General features: G+C 48.0%; 1 protein-coding gene across 1 annotated transcript in view; it reads right to left on the bottom strand.

The window, feature by feature from the left end:
• Positions 1-3,054: 3,054 nt before the first annotated feature.
• Positions 3,055-14,261, bottom strand: part of LOC144179248 (venom metalloproteinase antarease-like TtrivMP_A) — a 51,829-nt gene continuing 40,622 nt past the window's right edge. The window contains exons 11-14 of the mRNA XM_077707536.1: positions 11,357-11,527; positions 9,994-10,138; positions 3,352-3,480; positions 3,055-3,273 (exon numbers count right to left, since the gene is read on the bottom strand). Of these exons, the coding sequence (XP_077563662.1) occupies positions 3,175-3,273; positions 3,352-3,480; positions 9,994-10,138; positions 11,357-11,527 (544 nt within the window). The 3' untranslated portion in view covers positions 3,055-3,174. The remainder of the gene's footprint in view (positions 3,274-3,351; positions 3,481-9,993; positions 10,139-11,356; positions 11,528-14,261) is intronic.

The raw sequence follows: 14,261 nt of genomic DNA, 5'->3' as shown, positions 1-14,261 counted from the left end.
TCTACAAGGTACTTACCAAGGTAAAGGCTAACAGAATTTCTGCAACCTTAGATTTCAGTCAACCTAAAGAACAAGCAGGGTTCCGTAAAGGGTATTCAATAATGGACCATATTCACACGATCAATGAGGTGATAGAGAAGTGCGCTGAGTATACTGAACCCCTATATATAGCCTTCATAGATTATGAGAAAGCATTTGACTCGGTCGAAACCCTAGCAGTAATTCAGGCATTACGGAACCAGGAGGCAGATGAGCATTATGTAAGAATACTAGAGGATATCTATAATGGGTCTACAGATACCATCATCCTCCATAAAGAGAGGAGTAAAATACTTATAAGGAAGGGTGTCAGACAAGGAGACACAGTCTCTCCAATGTTATTCACAGCATGTTTACAAGAAGTATTCAGAACGTTGGATTGGGAACAGGTGGGAGTAAGGGTTAATGGAGAATACCTCAGTAACCTCAGATTTGCTGATGACGTTGCCTTGCTAAGTAACTCGGGGGACGAATTGCAAAGCATGCTTTCCGCACTGGACGAACAGAGTAGAACCGTGGGCCTGAAAATTAATATGCAGAAAAATAAAGTAATGATCAATAACCTCGGGACAGCACAGCGGTTTGAGATGGGTGGCGAGGCAGTGGAAGTGGTAAGCGAATATATCTACTTAGGCCAAGTTGTGACCCCAGATCCCAACCATGAGGCGGAGATAATTAGAAGGATAAGAAGGGGGTGGGGTGCATATGGCAGACATTCTCATATAATGAATAGCAGCCTACCATTGTCGCTGAAGAAGAAAGTGTATGACAGCTGCATCTTACCGGTACTCACCTACGGGGCAGAAACCTGGAGGCTCACTAAGAGGGTTCAACTTAAATTGAGAACGACTGAGCGTGCAATGGAGCGGAAAATGATAGGTGTAACATTAAGGGACAAGAAGAGGGTGGAGTGGGTCAGGGAGCAAACTGGTGTTAAAGACATACTAGTAGAAATTAAGAAGAAGAAATGGACGTGGGCAGGGCATGTAATGCGAAGGCAAGATAACCGCTGGTCATTAAGGGTAACAGAGTGGATCCCTAGAGAAGGCAAGCGTTGCAGGGGGCGGCAGAAAGTTAGATGGGCAGATGAGATCAAGAAGTTTGCGGGGATAAATTGGTCACAGTTGGCACAGGACTGAGGTAATTGGAGAATAATGGGAGAGGCCTTTGCCCTGCAGTGGGCGTAGATAGGCTGGTGATGATGATGATGATGATGATGATGAACCCCGTCGCATCTAATAAAATTACACCATCTTCCCGTAGGGGAACCCTGAGTAGTATGCGAAACAGTCATAGGCTCAACGATGAACTGAAAGCTAATGGGCACTTGAATCGACCCCATGGTTGCTTTGCATACTACTCAGGGTTCCACTACGGGAAGATGGTGTAATTTTTGTGCGAAGGAACGCAAGCAGGGGCCACTAACACCACAGGCAAAAGGTACTTCCAATGGTCAAGTACTGTAACAACCTGTCTTAAAACACGGGGAGAGGCAATGACCGCCAGAACCAAAGTGAATCTTCTCCGGAAGATGTCATTTCTGTTCGCTTTAAAAGCAGGACGGCCCAAATCGCCTTTAAATGCCAGGACAGACCGCATTACTGGACTCGGCAACGCCATTTTGTTGCGACGTCATTTTGTTTAGTAGGTTAAAATTATGGCAGATGCTTAGACCTTTTTTACAATTCTTAAGCCGAAAGCCTATTTGACCTCCTGTTTATCTGCTGGGGTACTTTCTGTCGAACTTTCCGGCTGCTCCCGTCCCTACTTGATGAGTTCCCTGAACAGCACCCTTGGAAGTTTGTTCCCTTTGCTTGCCATCGCCAGGAGCCACTGGTTGGCCCTGGTTTGGTACATTCACCCCTTAAGGCGGAGTGGGTTGCACGTGCAGCAGCGGCCTACTCTCCTCCTACACTGTTTTTTTCTTTCCCAGAGCGCGGCCTTCCAAGTATCAGAGCTTTCCGCGGCCATGCTTTGAACGATGTGCGACTTCGGTGGTGAGCGTGCGCTTATAGCACACGCCGGGACGTTCGTTTTCCAACGTCTCGCGATATAGCACGCTGTGGAAAACATTACGAAGGTTCACGAAGACTGAGAGAGAGCACGGGATAAGCGCTGCTCGTGTTCTCGCCTATTCTTAATTGCATTCCTGTATTTGTTCAAACTATTTTGATCAATGTACCATGTGTATTGCGCCTAAACGTTTTTTTTCTTGTGATGCCCCTCCTGCTTGGGCCCTTCAATGGTCTTGCGGTATATTTTAATTAAATAAACCCTAGAGCTATAATGTGTTCCACTGCCGACTACCGAATTGCCCAACCACTTATTATTTATTCTAAAGGGACGGCCATTTTGGTGCCATTCGTGTTGACGAAGACGGTCACTTTTCGCGTTCGATTAGACGTATAAAGCTTTCACCTTACAATCTGTGGCCCCCGATGAGCCGAGATTGAACTCCAAAAATTTAAAGAACAGAAACTAGCGTCAAACCTTCTTAATTTGACATGTTTTGCACGGTGACACCTGCTCCCAAAAAGTGGCAGTTTAGTTTGCTCAGAAAAAGCAGTCGGGTGAATGATCGCGAACATGACCTTTCGACTATACGTTCCCACAAGCAATCACGGAACTGTTCGAGCAAAGAAGCAAGCATCTGAGCGGGCTAGCAAGCTGCGGCTGGTTTGGGACGTGTGCACAACGGACGAGATGGATGAGGAGCCAAGGCGACAATCAATCACAAATCCAACAAATAAGTGACAGGGGGCGCGAAAACATTCCTTCATTGGCGTGTGTTATTTGGGAGGCGTCCCAACCGTATACACCTTCTTAATTGAAATGTATATGGTTTGTGCGGGGACGTTTAGTTACATGCCAGTAGTCCTAATCTAGCATAATGACGTAAACCGGCTGAAATTACATGGATATGACGGTGGTCCCACAGCATATTGTATCTTGCTTGCCCATGCTTCATTACGTGGGATTGGGTTGTGCTTAACTGAAGTAATTGGCCTGAATATATAAACAATTAGAATATCTTTATTTCTTTGTTAAACATAATGAGCTTTATATCAATAGAAAGATACGTTTCTCGTAGTAACTATACGTAGGAAGTTGGCAGGGAATAGCACTTCTGTACCGTTAATTATTATTCGTTTGTCCGATAGTCAGTTCAGCATCATTTCCAAATGTTTGCAATGGTCCTTCGTTAAACGTCGTGCAAACTCTGTTAATGCATATCTGAAAAAGAAGTACATTGTAGATGGGTTACTTTTGTACATCCAGCAGGAAAATGGCAAGGGCCCTATGCGGACTTACCTTTCCAGTGCCTTTGTCACACTCTAATCCATCAGGTGCGTCGGCCAGTAATTCAAAGTAATGTCTCGACGGATCTCTGCATGTGACCATGCACTTCTCCAGCCGGTTCGGGGAATCTGGGTCAGTGGGCTGCAATAATATTTCAGTTATTGTTCCACTTGTGAAATAAGTTTGGAATTTTGAAATGCAATTTATGTTGCCGCTGATGTAAAAAGCGAGCAGTCTATGTTTGAGCGTTGCGTAAAATACTATAAGTTACCAAATATTTGCGGAGCCTGAATTTGTCCGCGATGGTTTACAAAAGCTTTCAGAAGCAAGAAAGATACAAGCTGATTGAAAATGAATTCTAGAGACCAAGAAAGCACACAAAATTTCAAAGCCGTGCCCTATAGGTTTGAAAAATTGCACGCAGAGAGAGAGAGAGAGAGAGAGAGAGAGAGAGAGAGAGAGAGAGAGAGAGAGAGAGAGAGAAAAGAAAGATTGGCAAGGGCAGGGGAGCTCTTTATTGGGAACCGGTGAGGTCGGCCCTGCAGGCGCCAGGCCTTGCTACGACAGATTGGGATGACTACACAGATCTGAGGGTGAATTCAGGATGTTACGGGGACAACTGTGAGAGAGCAAAAAACATTGATAGAGAGATAGAAGGAAATGCTGCAAGTAAAGTTCGGTCGTGAAGAAGACAGGCACGAAAACCCGTGGCATGGGAGAGGTGGACCTACTTCGGCTCGTCCAGGCCTTTGTCGTGTCGAGGATTATATACGTGTTGCCATACGCTCTGCTCAACATCACCGAGACACAGAAGGTCAACACGATGATCCGCAAGGCCTATAAACAAGCACTCGGACTTCCGGTCTCCACCTCCACCGAAAGACTTCTTCGGCTCGGCATTCACAACACTGCCGAGGAGCTAATTGAGGCTCATCTAACCTACCAAAGAGCGAGGCTGGGGGTTACGGAAACGGGGAGGGCGATCCTCTCACGCCTGAAGCTCTCGGCTCCACTCGACCACCCGCCTGCACTCACGGGAAACCTACCGCACGAAGTCCGTAAAAACATCACGGTAAACCCCCTGCCCCGTAATATGCACCCCGTGTACCACGTCGACAGGAGGGAAGCCAGAGCAAAAGCCATATACAAGATCTATGGCAATAAACCAACAACAGCGTACACGGACGCGGCGTCGTATCCGGGTAGGTCCGCGGCGGTTTCCACCGTAGTCGTCGAAAACAAGCCCCGTTGCAGCCTCTCGCTTGCCGGCGACAATACTATACAAGCAGAGGAAGTAGCAATCGCCCTCGCCGTCGTACAAACTAATGCAGCGGTCATTGTCACCGACTCGCAGCAGGCTTGTCGGAATTTCGCTAGGGGACGCCTTCACACAAAAACTCTACGCATCATTCAGCAGCAGCCCCTGAAGAGGCTAATCAGGATTGTATGGGCTCCCGCACATCTCGGTATCCCTGGTAACGAGGCGGCGGACGCCATCGCTCGAGAATTGACCCACCGAGCGGGCGCCGAGAGCAGCGTTCCCAAACCCGAGCGCATGCAGCCCTTGACCTCTTACGCCGAGATCACGCAGCACTACAGGCTGTCGCGTCAGACACTCGCTCCCCCACACAAATCTCTACCCCGAGAGCACGAACGTCATTTACGTGCTCTCCAGACTAATACATTCCCCCATCCTATCCGGCTTCACCTTTTCGACCGACAGAACTCCCCGCTTTGCCGATTTTGCGGAGAACCCGGCACGCTACGCCATATGGTCGGAGGATGTGACCAATCTCCTCTGATTCCTCCCAACCTGCAACTTTCCACTGTCGAGCTTTGGGAGAACGCCTTGGCGAGCACCAGCCTGGACGACCAGCTTCGGCTGGCTGAAAGGGCTGTCGATGCTGTCCGCGCTCAAGGCATCCTGGGCTGAGGACGCCTCCTTCAAGCTTCAGCACAATCCCCCCTGTTGATTTAAATAAACGTTTATTCTCGCTCTCTCTCTCTCTCTCATGTACATTTCCTGCAACCCGCGTTCAACCATCACTACAAGTGATAACATGTGGGGGTCGTACTTCTGGATTAACCGGATTACATTGCGGCCGTTGAGCGCATGCAGCACATTAAAAAAAAAACGAGTTAGACACACGCAGGCTTTTGGCGTATGAGCGCCAGCCACCAACCAATAGCTCATAGTCGACTTTTGCTCTTTTCGACCAGCATCGACTGATCGAACGCGTGCCTGCGCTCTGCTGTAAACAACAAAATCTTACGAGTAATCCCCAACAAACATCTTACAGTAATTACCACGTAAGATCAGCGTCTAGTACCAACGGGGGAAGGAGGAGCTGGAGGAAAAAACTTTATTCAAACGCAACATCAAGCGTCGAGAATGTCCCAGTCCAGGTTCACCAACACCAACTGGTCCGTGAGCTGGCCCGAGGCTAGCCAAGTCCGCCACGTTGAAGGAGGAGGGTGGGGAAAATGTGGGGATTGAATTGCAAAGGGGCAGCATCAAATGCAGTGTTCCAGATTAGCGTACGGTTCGGGGCAATTGGGACATGCTGGTGAGTGTCGGAGACGTTAGAGAAAGGAACGAGCAGGTGTATGGAGGGTATTTAACTGTATGCGTCGAAGAATGCGTAATTGCGTGGTGGTTAGACTTTTGTCTGGAACAGGATGTGTACGAAGAGTTTCTGTGATGTTCTTCTAGTGAAGGTTTCTTTCTTGATTGTAGTGGATAGTAGGGTCCCACGTCGGCGGATAAGGCCAGGGAATTTCAGGCACCCGGTGCAGAAGTTCGCGCGCGAGGCTATGGACTACCTCATTGCCTGGGATTCCAGCGTGACCAGGAATCCACCTCAGTGTGACAGTGTGGGGACTTTGTTAAGGCTTTGCGTAGATCATACTGCAGTTCTTCAGGAATCCTACCAATGTGAATGGCGCTGATAGCTTGCATTGAATCAGTGTATATGGTATATCCTGAGGGGTTTGGGGGTGCTAAGGAGGGGTGCTGAATACTGAAGATTATTGGAAGGGTCTCTAGAGTCACTGTAGGTGGAAGATTAAAGAAAGGACGAAGGGTATGTGTGGCTACTTCATTGCACCTTGCGATGAAATAGGCGGCAGCTCCGACATGCGTCCGTGATGCATCCGTGTAGACGATCGTAGAATCAATAGGATGGACATGATGTACAACGCGAGCACACGGTCTCCCTGGATTGGTATCAGTTGCAACGTTTTTTGGGATGGGAGCTATCCTGAGGTAATCTGGGAGGGGTGCATGACAGGTGATAATAAGGAGGTTAAAAGGTCTGAGAGCAACTTGGTTAAAGATCTAGTGTCCTTGTTTTGTACTAGAAGGACGCGCCATTTGCCGGTCTTTATGTTGTATAATATTTCCCAGGGGCAAGAACAGCCCCGTAGAGTATAGGCGCTGAGTGGACGTATTTATGGGACCCTTGAAGGTGGTCTTATACAGTGTATCAAGCGCAAACTCAATCTGATGTCTTTGGTGACAAGTCACAGAGAGAAAAGGAATTGTATAAAGAATTTTACTGAGAGCTAAGGGATGTACGAACTGCTAATTAGACCCTCATGTAGCCCCGCGTGCTTGTTGACAATGCGGCGCACTAGATGCGGAAGCTGATGGCGAACTTTAACTGTTGTAGCCAGATTAGCCTGATTAATGACTCATCGATATAAAGTCCAAGAATTCGGCAGGATATGACGCGAGGGATGGGGTGGCCCACCATTGTGAGAGGGATGAGGTGGTTGTGTTGGCGCTGATAGCGATTTCTGCCTGGAGCAGAAATTGAGACTTTTTATGTGCGGGAAACTGACCTACTGTGTCGAGATACGTAGTGACTGCATCGACACTTTGCTGCACGGTGTCCTGCACTGACCCAGGAGACCCAGATGTGCAGCAAAAAGTAAGGTCGTCTGTGTAGAATGTATGTTTGAGGTTCGGGATCGATGCTAGAATACGAGACAGGGGCGCCATTTCGGGGTTAAAAAGGGTGGGTGAGAGTATAGCACCCTGTGGAGCACCACGCGTGATGGCAAAAGGATCGGATACCGAATCAGGGAGACAGAACTTGGCCGTGCGGTCGCGCAGAAATGCAGCGATGTAACCGTACATCTTTGGCCCACAGCTGGTAGAGGCAAGTATATTTAGGACAGGATCATGGGCAAGGTTATCGAATGCTTTACGGACATCCAGGTCTGTATCTGGGAAGGAGGAGGAGGGTCAAAGTCGTGTGCTAGGAGGAAAAACAGGTCTTGGGTTGACACACCCTTGCAAAAACCAATTTGTTGAAAGGGAAAGAACTCCTAGACTAAGTCCTGTGCTAGGAGGAAAAACAGGTCTTGGGTAGTCGCACCCTTGTAAAAACCAATTTTTTGAGGGGGAACGAAATCCTAGACTCAAAATAGGCCTCAAGTCGATTGAGGACCACCCTTTCCATGGTGTTTCCCAGGCATGAGGTTAGAGAGATTGGGCGGGGATTTTCAAGGTCAGATTTTTTACCCGGCTTGCGTAGTACGGTTAACAGGGACTGCTTCTAAGATGACGGGACGGTGCCTTATTCTTAGTGGGAGTTTATACTGTCCAGAAAGTGTTTCTTTTCCTAAAAAGCTTAAAGATTAAAAAGCTCTAAAATCTTCCCTACCATGCCAAGGTGCGTTTCCGGGGTTAGTTTCTTTAAAATCACTAAAAAAGCACCAACATATCTAAAAACAGTAAGAACAAGATTAGAGTCAAGAGCATCATTAATGGTTCCGTCTAGATTGCTTAAAAATATGTTACACAGAACCGGCGCTACACAGGACCCGATACAAATGCCACGACGTTGTAGGTAGTGCTTTCCGTTTAAAGAAATAAATTGGAATTCAGATAAAACTTGAGCAGTACCATGAAATTGGCAACCGACATTCCAGTGGAATTCTGGACTCTAATCTTGTTCTTACCGTTTTTAGATATGTTGATGATTTTTTAGTGATTTTAAAGAAACTAACCCCGGAAACGCACCTTGGCACGGTAGGGAAGATTTTAGAGTTTTTTAATCGACACGGGAAAGGCCTAGCTTTTACCCACGAAGTACCTGTTGTCAATGAATTACAGTTTTTAGACATTACCATGAGGTTTTCTGAAGACCATGTTTGTTGGTGGTACAATGCGCTCAGAAAGAACTGCTGACCTATGAATCGCACATTCGAAAACAGTGAAAAGGGCAATCGCTTCACTGACTCTGGAATCTGCATTAAAAAAATCGTGTGCTCACAAGATGCAGGACAGTTTTCTCAATCAGGTAGGCAGGCTTCACTCGGCCGGTTTCCCTGGCACTGTCATTGTCGCTGTGGCGAAAACGTTGCTCAAAAAAGTGAAAGGAGCGAAGGCCAAAGATACCTCCAGTCCGCAGAAAACGGATGTCATGCCGTACATGCACAGAGTGTCCCACAACATGAAGAAGGTCGCCGAAAGATACGGGATCAACCTTGCGTTCTCTGCCCCGTTTAACTTGCACGCCTGTGCTCGCGCATATCGGGTGAACGCAGGAAGAAGGAATGTGGGAAAAAAAAAAAACGCAAATTGCTATATCGACTGTGCAGTCGGTGTTGTATATGAAATCCCGCTATCTTACAGAAGGTCTAACGTTGGCCAAACGGGCCGGTGCGTCAACGAGAGAGCCAAGGAACATGAATTGCCCCTTGAAAAAGATAATGGAGCACATTTGCCCACCCATTCTCGTGTCTGCGGTTCCGAGGCACGGTTTCAAGATATAAAAATACTGAACAAAAGCAAGAACAGGGCTGCGAGGGAATTAGCCGAAGCGTTTTATATCAGGGAGAGGGCGAATGACTATATAAGTGATACCTCGATTGCTCTGTATAGTAGCGAAATGGTTTTTGTGAAAAAAGTACTGTAGACATATCTGGTTTTGTTATCATCTGTATATGTGCACGCTCCTTCTTTCTCGCCGTCTTTTTTCCTAGTGATATAAGCACATGCGTAGCCGAATAAAAGTAGTTGGAAGTTAGCGCCCGTCTCGTCTACACTGTTCTTCGTCCGTGTGTTTTTGTTGCGCTTCAAATCATGGCATCTATTCACCAACTAGCCCAGCAAGAAGTTCTTCTCAGCTACATCCCTTCTAGTTGGTTGTAAATGCGAAAGCATTTATGGCTAGTTGAACGCCTGAGACGCCCTGCTTTCGCCGCACGCTGCCGAACGGCTTTGTAATCTTCCCACATTTCAGACAATTTGTTTTGCGAAGCACCTCACTGCTTTCGGGTGGTTTTAATCTGTTTCCTACGCCTGGGCGCCGCTGCTGATTCCTGCCGCCGTATAATGGAAGTGTTGGCGACAATTGGGAATTTCATTGCCGACTGGTCCCGTTATGAAATGTCTCCTGGTATGGAATAGCTCCGAAATAGTCGTTGCTCTCGCTGTAGATCCCCTCGTGTTAAAGCACGCCTAGGGCTGCAGGAACGACCCTGAAGGAAGGGTCCTTGGGTTACGGAAGCCGGACACCGGCTTTTGAGCTCAGTGTGACATTCAAGGCTTTCGTCTTAATGAGTCTCGAGTCACGTAAGGCGCTGTTTGAAGAAAAGTAAAAGTTAAGGAAACATGGTCGGCGGATTTCGGAATATACTTACGTCCTGAAAATAAACGTTGCTGACGTCGTGGTATTGTTGTCGGCAAAACGATTCTGGTGAAGGTCTTGTCCGATGTATGTCGCTAATAGTAACTATTCTAGTTCTCCTTGATACAGTTGTGGTTAGGCAACGGCCTTGGCCAGTCCTAAAACAATAAAACAAGAAACATTTTATCTTTTTATTCAACATCGAGAGACTAAAGAGAGGCTAAACTCATTTTGTGTCATTCCATGAGAAGGTTTAGAGCCTAAGCCTTTTTTTGGTTAAGTAAGTAACGAACACCAAGATTTCTCGAAACTGCTGTTATTCAACAAGCAGGTCGCATAGTATTTACAATAAAGATTATAAAGCCTGAATGAGTGATGCACTTATACTGGCAGTTATATGAATAACAAGCGCAACATTCAGAGGAGGTGTTTTGAGTTGCTGCTGGATGCTTACATGGGAGAAATAACATCGTGTATGCTCTCCTCTTATTAAAATAGTAAGTGCTGTACCCGGACCCCGGTAATCAGCGTGGTATCAGCTTTAAATGTTAACGCCTAACCGGATCCGTGAAGTTTCATAATGGCTGCTGTAGGTTCTAGACCCCCTTATCAGTAATGTAAACTGGGATGAAAAAACTTTAGAGCATTTCAGCGGGGTATAATACCTATCCCTACTACATGCCTGTTGATATATTGCAGGCAAGGTTACGGCGTTCTTAAGAAGGCTGACAGTCAAAGCTTTAAAGACATGCTCTGGTGATCAAGTTTCAGCCTACTTCCGCGAATTCTAACGTATTCAAATGAATACGGTACAGAGACGACCCAGCGCAGGGTAATATATTTCTTTGTATACTGCTTACCAGTACGGATATTGCTTAGCAAAAATATAATTGCACAAAAAGTGGGAGACACGGACGAAGTAAAGAATGGACAGACCCGCCACGGTTGCTAAGTGGCTCAGGCGTTCTGCTACTAAGCCGAAATAGGGCTGTTCAATTTCAGCCGCAGCAGGTGTTTTTCTGCTGGAGGCGACAAAAACGCCCGTGTGTGTGTGTCATAATTTAGCAGCACGTCAAATATTGCCACATGGCCTAGATCTCGTAGTTTTGTACTACGGCGACAGAAGCACAACGCCGTCGCCACTGAGCCACCGTGGGGAGCCAGTTCACTGCTTATCGCGCGGAAAGGCATAAGCTTGTGAGACTAAAATTTCTCCGGCGACGTTCGCCAACAATTTTCTTGCTCTTTTTCTTTTCGCCACTTTGAAAGAAAATTAACGGGGAATCTGTTAAGTAATGCTCTAACTCGGTTGTGTTTAGGGGATGTTTAAATGCTGTCGAAGACTTTTAGGAAACAGGAAGGTGGGGCACACTTACAATACAAAGAACACAACTTGGGTGGTGGTGCAGTAGGAAAAAACAGGCTTCATATAGGTGCCTGCATACGGAGCCATAATGTGTTTTTCGTCGGCTGGACAGGATGACGGATCGATCCCACTCTTCGTAATCAATGCCGTGGGTTTCGAGCCATCATGCAGTGACCCCAGACTGCAAAAAGAAGACGGTATTAATAGTATTCTGGTTGGATGCCGCGCTAGGACAGGGGTTATGGAAAGAAAAAAGTTTTGCAAGGACGTCAGCAATTTTTTTGTATAAAACAACGTGTTTGAAAAGCCATGGACTATTAATTGGAAGAGGATAGTTGCTTATTCGATCTGCCCGTATTAGTTTTATAGGGAAATTTTATTTGCTCACTCGCAGCTTTTATAGGCGCTGCTGTAGCTGCTGCTGCTGCTTCGTGGCCGAATGCACCACGGTGACCCGAAGGAGCATCCTAGGTTTCTCACAAGACCCCTACACGGCGCACTGGGCTCCGTTCACTGCATAGTTCACTGCATAGTGGCTGCATAGTTCACTGCATAGTGAGTGGCTGCATAGTTCACTGCAGCCACGGAGTGGGGGATTGAAGGAGCATTTGTCAGTTTCTGCGTTGCCATGAACTTGCGGCGGGCTTCTGAAGAACGGGCTGGAAAAATCTGCAAACGGAGCATGTGAACACGCCCCAGGAAAATTTCTCGAAACGTCCCCGCAGCATCCGAGAAATAAAGGGTTGAAAGAAGTGTCACGGAGAGCAGGAACGTCTTCGCTAATGCTGATTGATTAATTGATTCGTTGATTGAAGCTTTATTCATTTTTTGCAGGACATACTCAAGAACAGTGTTGGATTCAATAGCCAAAGGCTAGCGCTGGTTAGGGCCACGACGCCAGAGGAATATGCATCCGGACAATCCCCGGACGCATATTCCTGGCGAAGAAGGAAGGACGCAACGTCGCAGGCCGTAGCAGCGGGTAACGCAGCAGTCTCAGCGTACCGGGTAAGATGGTCAACAGCTACGATGACCCAGCGGTTGCCAGTCGCGGTGCAGGAGAGAGGGCCATACAGATCAATTCCGATGCGGTCGAATGGTCTCATTGGACAAGGTAACGGTTGCATGGGGCTGGACGAACGCTGAGGCGGGGAATTACGGCGTTGACAGTGTGTGCAAGAGCGAACGTACTGGTGCAGAAAGGTGTACATGCCACGCCAGTAGTAGCGGAGTCGAAGACGTCGGTAGGTCTTTAGGACACTGGCGTGGGCGCAATGAGGCTCACTGTGAAAAGAAGCACATATTTCTGAGCACAAGGGGCGGAGGATGAGGAGAAGCCACTTGCGTCCGTCGGAGTGATAGCTGCGTCGATACAACACGTTGTTATGAATGGCAAAGTGAGATGCTTGGCGCCTAAGTGCCCGAGAGGCTGGGCTAGGACTCCTCCCAACCCGATGCCGCTGGCGTCAGTGTGGATTTCCGTCGGGGCCGTGGGGTTGAAATGCCTGAAGATGGGCGGAGATGTCAACAGACGGCGTAGTGTGGCAAACGCGTCGTCGCAAGCCGGTGACCACGCTGAGAGGCCATTGTCGCCACCGCGGAGCTGAGTTAACGGAGCGCTGGTAAATGCAAAGTTGTGGATGAAGCGGCCGAAATAAGAGCACAGGCCGAGGAAGCTGCGAAGACCCTTCTGCGTGGTAGGTTTTGGGAATTCCGCCACCGCACGGAGCTTAGCTGGATCGGGAAGGATTCCATCCTTGCTAACGATGTGGCCGAGGATGATCAGCTGCCGAGCACCAAAGTGACATTTTTTTAAATTTAGTTGGAGTCCTGCTGCTGACATGCACGTCAGTATTTGGTCTAGGCGTACGAGATGCGTCGAGAAATCCCGAGAAAATACCCAGCACCTCCACCACTTGTAAAGGAGATAGCCGACTCCTGGGTAGCCGCTTAGAGAGGGGTTTATTCACGGTCGAGACGTGCACACACAAGAGCCGAGAGCAGGGTTCCGCGAGCCGAGACGCCGAGCGTTCTTCTGCTTCGTCTTCTTACACCGATGCACCGCATACCCGCATAGGCGGATAGCGCTGCGTTAGTTCTACTTGCTCTGGGGCGTCCGCTCATACTCTTCGTTACAATCTATATATATATATATATATATATATATATATATATATATATATATATATATATATATATATATTGTGAGGCCGTAGATAGCAGGCGACCAGACCGTGGCTTCGTAGCTCCTTTATTCGGAGGCGAGTCGACTAGAACGCCAGATGGCGATCAGGCCCCAGCACTGATGATGATCTCTGAAGAAGCGGGCTCGTCGATGATGATGAGTTTGTACAGGAAATGAAGAAGTTATCACCTCAAGCCGGTGGTGATGATAGTGGGCAATTACTACCTATGGTGGCATACAGGCTGTAGCCTCAAACAAAGCTCACACTAATGCCCCCTCTTTGTCGCGACTACAACGCCTCCGGTAAAGGAAAAGAACTGTATTTACATTAGAATACACACACAATACGTCCGATCGCCGCCATCGTTCCTCGTCGTTCTCGTCTACTACCATCTGCGATCACTTCTTTGTCCTCGCGGATATAAAGTTCCAACAACCTCCCCCGCGGCGGGCCGGAAAGTAGGGCGGCGAGCTCGGCACACGAGGCATGGCCGCCACATAGCCAGACGACGGGTGAGCCGTGAGTGGGGACAGCGGCAGGGGTGTCCGTCCAGCGACCTCAGAGTAAGACGGCGTTGAAGGAGCCACAGGATGAACAGGAGGCAATAGCACCGGCATGGCGGCAAGCTCCTCTTTAACCATCTCGCGAAGGCCAGGAGCAGGAGATGTTGAGGGGACACCATGTGTGCAGTGAGAGACGTCGCCTACATTTCCTCGCGAACTATAGCGC

This window comes from Haemaphysalis longicornis, unplaced genomic scaffold, assembly GCF_048455015.1.
Source record: "Haemaphysalis longicornis isolate Haplotype H1 unplaced genomic scaffold, Haemaphysalis longicornis Haplotype H1 scaffold_4, whole genome shotgun sequence".
In the NCBI taxonomy this organism is placed as follows: Eukaryota; Metazoa; Arthropoda; class Arachnida; order Ixodida; family Ixodidae; genus Haemaphysalis; species Haemaphysalis longicornis.
This window is presented reverse-complemented; position numbering and strand designations above follow the sequence as displayed.